Genomic DNA, 14,865 nt, shown 5'->3' on the forward strand with positions numbered 1-14,865 from the left:
TGAAAAAAACCCCAACACAAAACCACTATCAAAAGGAGAAAGAAAAAAGTACCAACTGCCCCCTCCCAACACTTCTAAACTAAATCAAACCTACAAAAGCCCCAAGATTTGGGTTGGAGTTTTTTGGTTGTTTTAAAATCTGTTTGCTCTCAGAAAAAAAACCAAAAACAACCCACACACAAATTGTGAACAAAATACAGCAAAAATTCTGTGCATCTTCAACTGTTGAGAAACTCAAATCATGTAAAATTCTGAGATGTGCTATGCTTGAGTTACAAATAGTCAGAAGTTAATTATCTCTAAAATAGAAATTCTGGAGGGCAGGGTGAAATTTCAGGGCTTGGGAGCAGAAGGAAGTGTTAAAAATCTTTAGAGAGGTATTTTTAAAAAACAGATTTTATTGGAGACACCAGGGGAAAAATTAAAAATTAAGTTGGAGACCTTGAGCATACTGGTACAACAACAGAAATTTAAAAGCATTGAGAGACTAGAGGAGTCATGACTGTCAGATTTCCTTGGGATTTTTAAATCAGGTTAAACAGAGCTTGGTGTAAAACACCAGGGCTTTAAGACCACTTCTGTTGAGCAAAATTCTTTATTCCTCTGTGTCCATTTTGTATTGTAACTTCCTGAGCATCCTGACAAACACCATACAGGTAGCAGCCAGTGGTTATGGGAGGGTTCTCAGGATGTTGGCTCCAGCCAAAAAGTTAAATTTAATTTTACAGGAATTTGTACCATATTGCTCTTCTGGGTTCTTCGCATTGAGGAACTAAATTTGCAAGGGCAATTACATTGAAAACAGAACAGTTAAACCAAATTTTCAGTAAAGAAAGAAGTGACTGGGTGGAACCTGAAGACATCATCTTCCTTTGGTCTCTTGCTGTGCTTGTCAGGGCTCTCTGTCAAAATGAGCACAAGGAGAACAACATTAGTCAGAGTTAATTTGCCATTCTTGCACTTTTTTACTTTAATTTTAATTTTTAAAGCCTACCAAGTGGAACAACCCAGCAAAACAGTAACAAATAAGCTCCAAGGGGTCTTGGGTCCACATGTTTAATAACACATGCCATTATTGAGAAAATTTTGCCATCTAGTGGACAACAAAACCACCTCAGTTCCCAATGGTACTGCTTTAATTTGCAGAGCTTGAGGAGTTCCCTTGAATTCGGTACAGATATTTATTAATATTTACTTTATATTTTCATTTTCTAGATTTCTGCTTGTCTGTGGAACATCTTTTTGGAGGTTTTTTTCATGAGCAGCTTTCCAGCATTTGAAGCCTGAGGGCTCTGTGCACCCTAAATCAAATAACCGAAGTGTTTCCTCACCTTCCATCAGGAAGGATCTGTGACATCATAAAATTGGACATAGAAATTGGACCCTTTTTTTCTACAAAGATTTTATGTGTCATTAAAAATAGAGAAAATTAGATGCTGATTTCTAAATCTCTTTCCCTCCTCGTACATCAGGAAAACTTACTCTTACCTTGAGAGCCTCACGTTCTTTTTATTTCTACTTAAGCTTTTTTCTTTTTATAGTGTATTTAATTATGAACCACTACCTCCAAAAAGCATCTTTAGGTACTTCTCGCATCTTTTGCCCACTGTTACAGCCTAAGTGGTTTGTGTAGGCTCAGATTAGCTTTATCAGATTGTCAAAATGTGTCATCCAAAATGTTATGGGAAAAGAAGTTGGTATGTGACTTCCATTGAGTTCTGATGTACCTTGGGGAAAACAGTGACTCATTAACATAAAAACTCTCACTGACTTTTCATAGTCAGGACATGTAGGGTTTCCCTGGACTCCTCCCTGCTACTTGAACTAAATTATAAGCAGGAGACAAAGAAATGAAGGCCCAATAAATGCCTGTGTTTTCATGTCAGGTGTGAGATTTGTGGAAAATGGTTGCTAATTTTGCTTTTGGCTCCTCTGTATTACAGCAGTCTGTCTTCCTTAAATAAACCTCAAACTGCACACCCAAAGGTCACCACAACCTGCAGATATTTAGCCTGTTGCTTTCATGATGTGATCTTGTCCTTAGGCCACTGTGGGAAAGCTCTTCAGTTCCTCCCTGGCCCATGACAGTTCAGAGTGTGTGCTCCATGTCTTCCTTGCCTCCTGGCACCTATCTGTAAATCTGTGTTGAAACTTTTATAATTAATGGTAAACTTGCAAGGAGCACCATTTCCATGTTCTCTGTGTGTGTGTGAACCCTGTAGTATCAACCAGAAAAACTTACATTGCCTTGTAGGCACAAAGGGGGAATCAGTTCCTGCTGGAAGGTCACTGCAAGACACCATCAACCACCTGGAGATCTCTCATCTCCAGTCCAACAAACTTAGGGTTAGAGTTACTTTTAAAGATCAGGAAGCAAGGATAAGTTAATTCTCATAAAACAGAAAAAATATGTTCCCACTTCAGTATATTTTATTTAAAGCTATTTGAGGTTCAGTATTTGAGCAGATCCTAAACATTTCAGTGTTTGGTGTTGATAAGACTGAACTGTGATCGAGCTGTGGTATTGCCCTACAGCTCAGGAACTTGCATAGGGCCTGGTGGTGCAGAACTGGGATTGCTCCTCTGTGGGCAAAATGAACGTGTTCAGAGCCAGGCATGTAAGGAAATGAGGTGGGAGGGATGGTGTTGGTTTTTTTCTCTGTTTGTTTGTTTTAGGTTTTTCATAAGTTACTTCGTTTCAGTGAGTTAATTTTTTTAGCAACTTTCTTTTCTATGTTAACACCTGAGGCAAAGTGAAGAAGGAACCTTCTGTTGTGATTAATCACAGAAAGTTGTTGTTCTTTCTTTGTAACTGATGATCAAAGAATCTGAAAAACAGGCATGTCTCCTTCTTGTTGTCTTTACACTCAGAAAACATGTCTGGATAGAAAACAAGCTTGGTGGATGAGAAAGCATCTTCTGGCTTATGCTGTTTAATACTATTAAAAGTAGACTCTCCCTGTTTAATTAGCACTTCTTGAAGTAGCATCACTGTTCCACTGCTAGTTCTCATAGTCAGTTGATTCAGTAAAGTTAACCACGAATTCCAATATTTTCTGGACAATAATTGTTAATTATTGGTTGTGAATTTTGTCTTAATTTACTCCCTAAAAATAGGTTGAAAGATTTCTTCCTCAGAGTGTCAATTTCAGGTAGATGATGGGTATTACTTTAATTTTCAGTCTTTGTCTTAGTGATGCATATTGTTTACTGGAACTACACAAAGCAGCAAAGAATTGATTCTGTGTGGTTTTCTGTTTGGGCTTTTGTTGTTGTTGTTTTTACTCTTTTTTTAATGTTTCTTTTTGTATTCTGCATTATCTGTTTCTGGTTGTTGGTTTGTTGAAGAGACTTCTGTTTTTTCTTTAGATTCTTTGGTTAAAACATCTTATTTTTTCTTATGTAATCATTTAGGGTAAGTGATGAAAAAGATGCTCGAGGTTATCTTCAAGCCTTGGCCTCTAAAATGACAGAAGAGCTGGAAGCCCTGAGGAACTCCAGTTTGGGAGCAAGAGCTACAGTAAGACTTTTATACATTTTATACATTTACTTCTATATGTCAGAAGGTTTTTTGTTTGAACAAAGCACTGATTTTCAATTTCAGCTGCAGCAATAATCTGTCTGTAGAGTCTATGTTAATTGAAAGTTAAACTTTCCTAGAGCTTCTGAATTACTGAATACCAGATTTATTGTTTATCAATTAATTAAACACCAAGATCTTTGTAATGTGATTTTATCTATGTTACAGTTGAAGTAGCTACTTTATAATCAGATATGAATTTGTTGAAGGAAATCATGCTTTTGTTCACGAAAACCTTCAAGTCTTTCACTTGTGAAACAAGTGAACACTTGGATGTCCTTTGTAGCTGTCATCTGAATTGAGGCACATCAAAACCAGAGTTCAAAAAATCTCTTTGCTTGTGAGATCAGCATAAACCATAAAATTTGTTACTTGAGTTCAGAAATACTACTGGTAACACTACTCTTAATTTTAGATTATTTTGCAATTAATGTACTCTTGGATGAAGGGCATAATAGACTGGGAAATGAAGTTGTTGAAGGTAGTTACATTGCTCATATTCAATTTCCTTTCCTCTTAGTCTTTCTAATCTGATTTGCTGGTTCTTTCCTAGGACATGCCCTGGAAGATGAGGCGCTTTGCAAAGCTGGACATGTCTGCAAGGCTGGAGCTCCAGTCTGCTCTCGATGCTGAAATCCGAGCCAAACAGGCTATTCAGGATGAGCTGAACAAAGTCAAAGCTTCCTGCATCTCTACAGAGTGGTAAGACTCAATTGTTCTCATGCAAATTTACTTCAATACCTCCCAGGAAATGTCATCAAATCATTGTTTTATCAGCCTTGTCTGGGAAATTTGATCACCCAGATGAGAAAAAAACCCGTCTCTCTTCATTGTTTGAACAGCTGAGCTCTTCCTGGGGAAAGCTGAGATCTTGAAGACTTTCAGATGGAACACATTCTCTTTTAATAATGTGATCTCTCCTAGTTGTGATAACAAATCCAAATCCATAGTTTGGGTTTGTGTCTTAGAGTATATTGTTTTTCATTCTGCTGATAGCTGCACTGGGTTAGCTGACTAAAATTAATTATTGCATACTGATTTGCACAGGAAGAAGTAATAATAGTTAATGGACTATAAGGAATTCTTTTATTCCTTCCTCACACTTCTCTCTTTCTCACTTCTACCTCACCACCCCCCCAACAGAATTTATTCTGAGTTGTGTAATGCCTGAAACAGGTTGGTAGGTGTCCAGCTTCAGCACTGCTGGGTTTTGCAGCTTTAGGAAAGCAGTAGGACAGAGCTGAGATCCATGTGTGTTACCTGTAAAATGGGAACATCTGGTGCACCTGCCTTGAATGTTTTTCAGGCCAGGTAATGTGATGACAGGCAGCATTGGAAGTTCTATAAGAACAGGAGAACCAGTGTTTGCTTTGACAGACAAGAATGAGAAATGTGCTGAAATTGCAGAGTAGAATTACCTCTCAGCTGTGAGTCAGAAAGCACTGAAACAACTAACTGTAAAGGAACTGAGAAAAAAAAATAGTTCAGCTGAATCTATTACTATCACAGGTACTTAATTAGCAAATAAATTTTAATGAAAAACAGAACTTTCTAAAACATAAAAATACATACAGTCTTTTTTTCTCATTCACATGCATACAAGCTCATTCAATTACTTAGAAATTAGAAACATGAAAAACATGAACCTATTGAATAGATAAATGGCTTTTTTCTGTAAACTGAACAGGTCCCAGTAGATTTATTCAGGTGTTTGAAGACATCAGGAACAAGAGTGACTTGTATCTTGGGTTCTCAATACTTACATACACTTTTTTGTGTTCTTTTGAAGTAAATTGCAAGAATCTGAGAAGAAGAACATGGAGCTTTTGGCAGACATCGAAAGGCTGAAAAAGGAGACAGAAGAGCTTAGATCAGAAAAGGGTATGGCAACTGATATCCAAGTAAATAGTGTGTCACACTGGTGGGTGCATCTGATCAATCAAGTGTCACCTTGAAACTAAAATATGACACCAACATGTGGGCACAACACTTGTGTGTCAAGATGTACCCACAATAGTTGCATTTGCACTTTTAACACCTGTAATAGGCCTCAGTTTTGTTGGTGCCTTTGAACCAGTAAGGTACAATTTGAGTTGAAGCTGCATTGTTTTTATTTGCCCTGTGTACAGTGATTTACTGCCAGAAAACTGTTAGAATATAGATATCATTGTAACCTTTTCTCCTTTATGATGGGTGAAGGTATTTAGATATCAATACTAATCATAGTGTTGTTCATCCCTGAGTGTTTTGGGCCTGTCTGCAGAGAGAGTAAACAACTGCAGAGGAATTCATAGCATTTATTTGTTTCTGGGATAACTCCATGGATAGACTTTGCAGCCACAGAGTGAGCAGTGTGGTCATGAGTGCTTTGCTGTGGTATTAAGAGCATGTTCTGGGGTTACTGTTGCATCTGTCCAATACTATTTTGGATTGTTGCTGGGAAAAGAGACTGTTTTTGGTAATTCTGCATTGAAAAAAAAAGTTCATTAAGAGTTGAATAATGATTTGGCTGATTCTTTGCAGTTTCTGTAGTAGCTCTAATATTTGTGTCTTATGAGGCACATGGGAAGAAGTATTTTTCAGGCCAAATGGAATTACCTAATTTTCTGTAGTTCTGTGAACTCCAGAATTTAAATACCCTGGCAACAATTGCTGCATTGGGATGTCAAATATTGCTCAGCTTTTCCAACTTAATGGCTGGTTGGTCAATAAAGTATTAGGGTTTACATTCAGCTCCTATATATAGGCCTTCCAGTGCTGATTGACTGGTAAAAATAATTCAAACCTATACAGAGCATTAACAAATGGTTCCCGTTAGCAAATAAGACTTAGGGAATTGATAATCCCTCATCTTAATGCTTATCACTGATACCAGGATTATTTTTCCTCCAAGTGCTTGGAGAGAAGCTCTTGATAGCATCTCCCTGGAGACAAAAATACTTTGTCATGTTTAGGTTTCATTTATATGTTTTAAATATTGTGCATGGTTACTTGACTTCTGAAATTTTCCTTTGTGTTAAATAATGTTGTGAATTTATAATTCATATTTTACCATATATTTTTTCCAGTGTTTAAAACCTTATTGTTCTGGTAAAATAAACTTTTACTCTTTGCTGAAAAGAAACAAGCAAAAAAAGTACTGTTCAAGGAAACATTAGTCATGTTTCTTAACAGAATTATATTAGTAATATTCTGCTGCAATTATTCAAATAGTCTGATAGAAATTCACCTTAATCTAAATCATTACTACCTTTGATTTGGTTTTCTCTTAAAAGAAGAAATATATTGCTGTTTGAATTATGAACTGTATAGAAGATTCAAATGTAGTCAGGGTACAGTGGTAGAGTAACTTGCAGTCTGTGGAAATTGATTTCTAGGAAGGGATTATTTGCAATAGCACCTAATCCTTTCCTGTTTATAAATATATTTCAGAAATTCAAACTGATGGGGAAAAGATTGCTGAGAGTATTCCATAAAGTTGGTGGTAGTTTGAAAATTTGCTTTAGTATTTTACTGTGATTTCAGTGTATTTATATTTTAAAGAGGAAAGTGTCTTTTGCAACTTTATTTGCAGTGGGTTATATTTAGAACATACAGATATGGCTAATTAGAGCAAGACACTGACATTTTTAAAAATAAATAGGTGACTTCTGATAGCATCATTGTTTTGAGATGCACACAGTCCTGCAGGCTCTGGTCATAATAAATACATATATGTATGTGCATATATAGCATGTTTATAGCACTGAGAAGAACAGAGTTCATACACATCTGTGAAATATAAACACCCACACAGCACCTTGTATTAGAAAAGAAGAAGAAATAAAAAATACCAGTTGGAGCAAGTTAAAGTAAGAGCTGAGGTGTGGCAGCCCCTGCAGCTCCAGGGGATGCAGCGTCCCTGCTCCATCGCTTCAGTGTGTGACAGAAGCCTCTGAAACCTCCCCCAGGACTGTGCAGCTGCTGGGCACTCAGCAGGGAGAGGTGGCAGGCACAGAGCACGGCTCAAGGAACCCATCTGGTTTGAAATGCCATGCTTTTTTTGGCTCCAGCTGTCCTACCACAGTGGGACATGCCACGTGTCACCAGGGCAGGGTGGCACCCGCTGTGTTAGCGTGTGGTGCAGATGGACACGGGCACCTTACAAACCAGTGCCCTGTGCGTAACAGACATGGACACAGAGTGTGTTTCCACGTGGAGCTCACACCACACACATCCTAGCTTGGGAAAGGTTGATTAAACAGATGCTTGTTCATTAAAAAAATCATTTACTCTGGAAAATAAACCAAATGTGCAGCTTATTTCGTAACACATAGGTGCTTCAGGTGGACACTCAAAATTCTGATTCAGCAAGGCAAAGGTCCTCCATGAGAAGGTCTTATTTTCTGTAGCTTATAAACCTGCTGCTGTTTTCTAGGTGTAAAGCACCAAGACTCACAGAATTCTTTCTTGGCATTTTTGAATGCGCCTACCTCTGCTCTGGATCAATTTGAAGTAAGTGCACAGCTATTCTAACTCACTCAGTGGAACTGCTGTTGTGTGCAGGTCCTGTGCATATTTGCTGAGGGTTTGCTCCTGTATTTTAATTGTATTGCGGCAATAATATTTGTGTATAATAATTATTTATCATTTACAGTGCTGGCTGTCTTCTCTTGAATGCTTGTACTCACAGTGAATTCTGTCTCAAACCTTGAATGCAGAAATTTGCCTGATTTTGCAGTGAACATGAGAAGTATAGTTGTTCAAATGGCTTTTCTTTGTATTCAGAAAATGCTAAGTAATGCAGGCAGTGGTTTGGTAAAAACAAGAAAATACCAAATCATCCTTGATTGTATCCCATTAAGTCATTAGTACTGTTTATTAGGTTGTTTTCATCATCTGTTCTTTTACACAGATCTGTTAAATCCAGATAATTGTTACTCATTTCCTCTCCACAGATCCTTTTATTTAAAAAATGAATGTGTTTCATACCTTTGTCACTTGTAGACAAAAGACCAGAATAGGTAGAAAGCCTGGCAGGAAAAGAATTAAACAATATGATAGATTTATTATCTTCTTTTCTAATCAACAGTAAGCAAAGCATCATCTTTCTTTTAAAAGAACAGCTGAGGTGAAATATTGGTCAAACTGAATTCAGAGGATACAAGGCACCATCTTTACAGTTAGACATTAATCTAAAGTTTGCCCAGTTTTTCCTGATGCAAATACCACATCATCACATTTAGCTATGAAAGAGCATAAATCCCTGCTGTTACTGCTGTCCCAAAATTCTCTTTTCATTATGTATTCACTAATTCATTGTTCTCTCTTGAAGTCCTCACAATTAACATAGTTTTTAAATTTCCTTTGTAATAATTTATCTTATAAATTACTTTCAGTATAAGAATCCTGTTGAGAGTATAGCAATAATACTTTATTAAATGCTGTAAAAACACTGGTTTCTTTACAGATAGTACATTAATTAATTGTCTATGAAAGGCAATTAATGAAAACATACTGAGGTAATTATTACTGCCACTGGTTATTTACAGTTCTTTATTTTTGCACTTTTATTTATACTGAACAGTTTTCTTCATCCTTTTCTCTCTCTCTCTCTTTTTTTTTACTGCTGTGTTCATTAAAATAGGATTCCTTTTCCTCCTCTTCATCCTCATTGATTGATTTTATGGATGACGTAAGTCTGACTTTAACCCAGTAAATCCCTCAATAACAAATCACTTGGTTGATTTGGAATATTCAAACATTAATGCAGTCAACTTAAAAAATCTGCACATGCAGTGGAGAACAAAGTATTTCTGTAATAGCACTTTTAATACCTATTTATATGGGTAGGTGTTTTGTTTTGAAATAAATGCTTTCTTTAGGTGCAGGTGAAGAATTCTTAATTGCAAACAGTTTTTTCTGATGGGGAAAAGCTGCTTTTAAGCCTTGTCTGTTGATATGGCCTGTAAAAAACAGTTCCAAAGTCATCAGCACATTTATGTATTTAATTCTTTTGCTTCATATTATTCCTTTATCGTGTGTTGTTTCCATAAGTTTTCCAATCACTTCTCTTAAAAAGTTTCCCTTCCATACAGTTAATTTCTGTGTGCTAAAATAAATTTTTTTCTGGTTTTTAGCCTGAATTGTGCAAAGTCATTTTCATTATGACTGAAGTGAACTTACTACTTTTTACTGTCATTTGATATGCAGGTTTTCTGTCAGGACTTTAAAATATTTAAACTGTTTAAATATTCCCACTAGTTAATTGCATACTAAGGGAATTGAGTTAAAAGCTAAGAATTGACTGCATTATATTTCTTCTAAACTGAAGTAGTAGGCCCATGAAAGTTATTTTTAATAAAATTTTTGAAAGCCAGGTGTGTAGAGCTCCATCCACTGCAGCTCTGTAGGAATAATTGTGTGTGTGTGTGTCTGTCTGTGCTCGTAGATGTGTTTGTACATATTATATGTCCATACATTCACACATATTTATACAAATGTGTTTAACACAGTGTAATCCCATTGGCATTGAAAGTAGATCAAGTTAATATTGTTTGAGAAATCTCTGCTGTGAAGGGTGTAGCAAAGAGGATGAGGTAAATGGGCCTTTTCTGCTGCTTTTATTTCCTTTTACATACTCTGAAAAAATGCTTCTGGGTGCTTTTTCTCTGTAAATCAGGTTTATACCACAGACAAAATATCAAGGTTCATCTATGGTAGCATAATAGAAGGCACTTCTCTGCTTTTTTGTATAGCATACAGAAAGCTTCTGGCTTGCTGATAGTGCTGATAGTTTCCTGTTGTGTAAATCCACAAAAACCAAATAATATTTATATTCTTTATCTGGATTAAAGAAAACATGTTCTGTGTTACCTGAGTATTAGGAGCACTTCGTTTGTAGCAGCAGGTTCTTGAACAGAAATTTATCTTTAAAAATATCTAAAACATTCCCCTAAACCCTATTAAAAGATAAATAAAGGACAAATGTGGCAGTTACTGATAATGTTCTATTTTGCAAAGAGAAGCTTAGGACATGGATATTTTCCTGGTTGCTCTCTAGTTAATTCTGAAGGACTTCAGTACTTTTTTTCTTATTTATTGTTACTTGTTTTTCGGGTTTGTTTTGGTTTTTTTTTTTTTTTTTTTTTGAGAAGGCAGCATTTTTTCCACAGGCATTTTGACAATTTTGTTTTTTTCTTTATGGAAGTGAGTCATTTTCAACTGCTGGCATACATCCTTTCATAGCAATTCTTCTTGATTGGCCCACCCAGATCAGATCTTTGCAAACCTTATAGACTTGGGTAAAGGTTCAGATATTAATATTTATATTTTTTGCCTGTAGTTAGCTTCCTGCACATGGAGTCAAACTTCTCCTGTTCCATCTTCAATTTGAGTCCAACAGGAGTGATTTTTTTCTCAGTTGCAGTGGACAAAAGATATCTCTGGGCTGGGCTGGCCAGGGGCTCATGTCTCTAACACCAAGGCAGAAATCTCGATCATCTGACCAAGCTGCAGAAAAAGTAGAGTTGGCTGCTCAAAGATGGGAAGAGCACCTTGCAGAGAAATACAAGACATTCTGTCTTTGTTAGAAAGAGATATAAAGCTGTTATCTGTGTTAGTAGATGAAAAGTAATGTCATTCAGTTGTGCTCTGAAAGTCAGTTCTGCATCTTTGATTTATTGCACAATCACTTGATTCATTCATAGCATAATTTATAGGCTGAATTATCTAAATGAATGGTTATTTATGATTTAGCTCATTGAGTTGGTTTAGTATCAATATATTAGATAGACTTAAATTAAAATAAGGCTGTTAAAACTCCCTGCCCACTGGCTGTGACCTCCATTCCCTTCCCAATGACTCTTATTGGCAGTGCTTACCTTCAAGGGCAGCATTTCTTGCAGCATCTCCAGAAGAATTAACTTCTCAGTCAAACCTGAGAACTCTGAGGGTTCATTGGGGTCTTTGTAAGGCCAAGGAAGAATTAGAAGTCCTTAGGTCAGTGCTGCAATATTGCATGGGGTTCAGGAAAGCCTCTCTTGTAACCAAGAACCCCAAGTAAGTATTTCTGTTGGCCTGGGTTGTTTCTTCAGACTGTGCCTCATTAAGGAAGGACAGTGTGTGAAATAAGGTGCAGGTGCAGTTGCAAGGCATTCCTTGCAGGATCTCTGAAGTCTGTTCAGCACACAGATGTGCACACTGCACTGGGTTTCCCAGGGTGGGTATGTCTTGTGTGTCTGCCATCCAAATAACATAACTATTTATAGCACTGTCTGAATGACTGGAGTTAATTCTCATTTTTCCAATGAGGAAAACAGTAGTTTTGCAATTTCTGCTGGAGAGAAATAAAAATAGACGTCCTGCTGCCTCTGTAGCCTGCAGATGCTGAGGAGAAAATGGTAGCTCACTACTCACATGAGCAGCACTGACTGTTGGTTCCTGCCTGGAAAAGATGCTGGGTCAGGTTGGCAGAACTGGTGCCTAAATCCTCCTGGCTGTGACAGCCCCACAGGTTCAGAAACCATCCTGGTCTGTCCTCTGCACACAGGGGAGGAGGAGTGTGTTTGCAGTCCCTGAATTCCAGCCTGGGTGGGGAGGGAAGTCCCCCCAGTGAGTGTAAGAAACTAAACCCTGCTGCTGTCTCCCCTGCCTCAGTGACACTGCCTGGGTGTTAAGTCTCCTGTGTTCACCAGAAGTGTCTGACAGTGGAACTGTTGGGGTTTGTTGCTTTGCCAGGTGGATCTTTGTGAATCCCACTAGCTGTGGGAAGCAGTCAACTTGTTTTGTTTAAGGATGAATTTGTGGTTATTTCATAGCAATAAAATGGAATCCCATTTTTCCTTGTCAAAATTATTTTTCAGTCATGCTCAAAAATTCTATATTTTGCCCTGTTACTAACACATTAGAAATAGATTTCTTAAGTCCTCCTGCAATGTGTCCTCGCATGCAGTCCCCATGGGCTTTGCTAGACTAAACAAATCTGAGCTCTGCAAGTAGCCACAGAATAACAAATGGTGTTCTGAATTCTTATTATTGAACAGAATAAGTCATAGTGGTGTGTGGTGAGAGCCTTGACTTCACCTGCATGTTCATAATTGAGTAAATCTGGTTCATAATGATACTTTAAATTGGACATATTGTGCCTCCAATAGATGACTTTATTCATCTTGTTCAAAGCACAGAGATGCCAACTGCAAATTAATGGTGCAGTGTAGTCTGCAGCTCTGCTGCTATTGTCCAGTGTAAGACTGTTGACTTGGAATAGCTGTTCCTTTTTTTTTTTTAATGTTTCTTCCTTCTTGTTAGCCCAGAATAGCTTGTTTTTAAAATCCTTGTAACAGTGAACACGCTTGTGTGTGTCTAAGCACTACCTGTGGAGATAGAGTGAGGAATTCTGAGGTGATGTATGTGTCACTGTTTGGTTTTGTAACATATTCTCCTCCTCTCTTTGTTAAAGCGCTCTCCTTCCTGTATTCCAGCTAACAAAGGCAGACGTGTAAGAGGCTGTCTTACTCTATGTGGCCCTTCATTTTTTGCCTGTTTTGTCCATGCCTATGTTTAATGTATGGATTGTGTATTTACCTCACTGCATGTCTTGTGCTGCTGCTGTTTGCTGCTGCTGCTGCTGTGCTTTCTGTTGTTTTACAGCCGTGGGCTCAAAGCTTTTGGATTATTTCATTTGGCAGTCCTATGAGCAGAATATCTCTTAAACTGGAGAAGATGCTTTGGGTACTTCCTGATTTTAATGTGAAAGTTCTGTATGGAAGCTGATCAGGCAGATGCAGGTTGGGAAGATGAGCAAACATCAAATGAGAGCCTGTTTGTTTCCTTGCCCTTAACAGAAGGCACGTGTTAAGTCATGGGAATTGCCCATAGAAGGTCAAAGTTTGGTATTTGGGGAGAACATAACAGCAAATGATAGAAAATATCACAGTATAAAGATAAAAAGGAGGTGGGGAGTTGAGTAAATTGAGCATCAAGGAGGATAGGAGAAATTCATACAAAGAAAACAGAGATGGTTGTGTTGTAGCTGGTTAAGCTGGAAAGGTCTATGGTGTTTCAAAAATCAAGGTGGATTTTTAAGGGTTTACAGATGTTATCAGACACAGTGAGGATGAATTCCTACCAGTTAAGCTATGTCCATTTTAATCTCATACTGCCACTTCTGTTGTTTTATAAAGATGTGGTGGAAGGGATAAGTAAGCATAGACAGAATTTCTGTTGAATGTTCAATAAACAAACATCAATGCCCATCAGCTCTAATGATGTCCTTAGCCATGCAGTTCAAAGCACACTGCTGACTCTCTCAGGCAAGGTTGTTTTTGTTGGTGGTGCCTCCAGTTGAGAAGTTCTCTCTCCTCTAGATGTGTTTAAACACTGGCCAGCTTTGGCTCAGACCTGCACAGTCCTGTGGAAGACAGCAAAACTCTTGGAGTTTGGTAGGAAATAGTGAAATCTGCTTTGGGTAATCCAGGGGATTAGATTAAAACCAGTTTGAAAGATGCTGGCATGGTCTTCATAAACTATTGACCATAGTTGAGTCAGGTTGCTTTTGTGCTTGGTTCTTGTCATGAAAGCCAGGTCGCCAAGATCACTGCAGCAATCCAGCTTAAAGCCCTTGTTTCTGCCCTGAAGGTGGTGATTAAATTCCCTTCTGCAATGGTGGATCAGGTTCTGTGTGTTTTGTGGGCTTTTTATGTTTGTAAGTAAAGTGAAAATGCATTTGTTACTGTTTCAGCAGTTGTCTTCAACCACAAAGGTTTTGTAGCACGTTCCAGAAAGGTTCCATCACTGATAACGGGCTTGTACTACATTTTTTCAGACACCATGAAAATTTTTTGGTATGCAGATGCTGCTTTGAAAGGGAAAGCCCTTGGAGTGTCTGGAAACATTTATGAAATGATAGATTAGATCTCCAGGTTTAACTTATAGGAAAAAAGGAGTGTCTCTTGCTACGAAAAAATTTGCCTGTAGTTACTCACTGGGCTTATTTTTTAGTAACCTTTTTAGGGAGGAGGCAGAATTGTTGAAGGTTAAACAGTCTTTGTGTGGACTCCAAGTTTTCACATGTTCAGACTGGATTAAAAAGAAGTTTAAAATAATTGAAACATGTTGCGTTTGAGGATTTACTACTTTAGGCATAAGTGTTTCTAATACTGGATAAAGCTTTCAGTTATTATTTGCTTCTGATAAATCTGAGCACAAAATGTTCACTTTACTGCTACTTTTTGCCTGAATGCTTGAAACACATGATCTATGTGTAGTAAACAGGTGTATCCCAGTATGAGAATTTCCCATTTTCA

The 14,865-nt window shown here is 37.6% G+C and overlaps 1 protein-coding gene across 4 annotated transcripts in view; it reads left to right on the top strand.

Annotated features, from left to right (window-relative positions):
* CDC42BPA (CDC42 binding protein kinase alpha) overlaps positions 1–14,865 on the top strand; it is a 181,351-nt gene that overhangs the window by 129,504 nt on the left and 36,982 nt on the right. For all 4 annotated transcript variants that reach the window (XM_059467385.1, XM_059467384.1, XM_059467382.1 and 1 more), the window contains 4 exons: positions 3,415–3,520; positions 4,134–4,282; positions 5,370–5,461; positions 7,998–8,074. In XM_059467385.1, coding sequence (XP_059323368.1) covers positions 3,415–3,520; positions 4,134–4,282; positions 5,370–5,461; positions 7,998–8,074 — 424 coding nt within the window. The remainder of the gene's footprint in view (positions 1–3,414; positions 3,521–4,133; positions 4,283–5,369; positions 5,462–7,997; positions 8,075–14,865) is intronic.

The sequence above is a fragment of the Ammospiza nelsoni genome, chromosome 3 (assembly GCF_027579445.1).
Source record: "Ammospiza nelsoni isolate bAmmNel1 chromosome 3, bAmmNel1.pri, whole genome shotgun sequence".
Lineage (NCBI taxonomy): Eukaryota > Metazoa > Chordata > Aves > Passeriformes > Passerellidae > Ammospiza > Ammospiza nelsoni.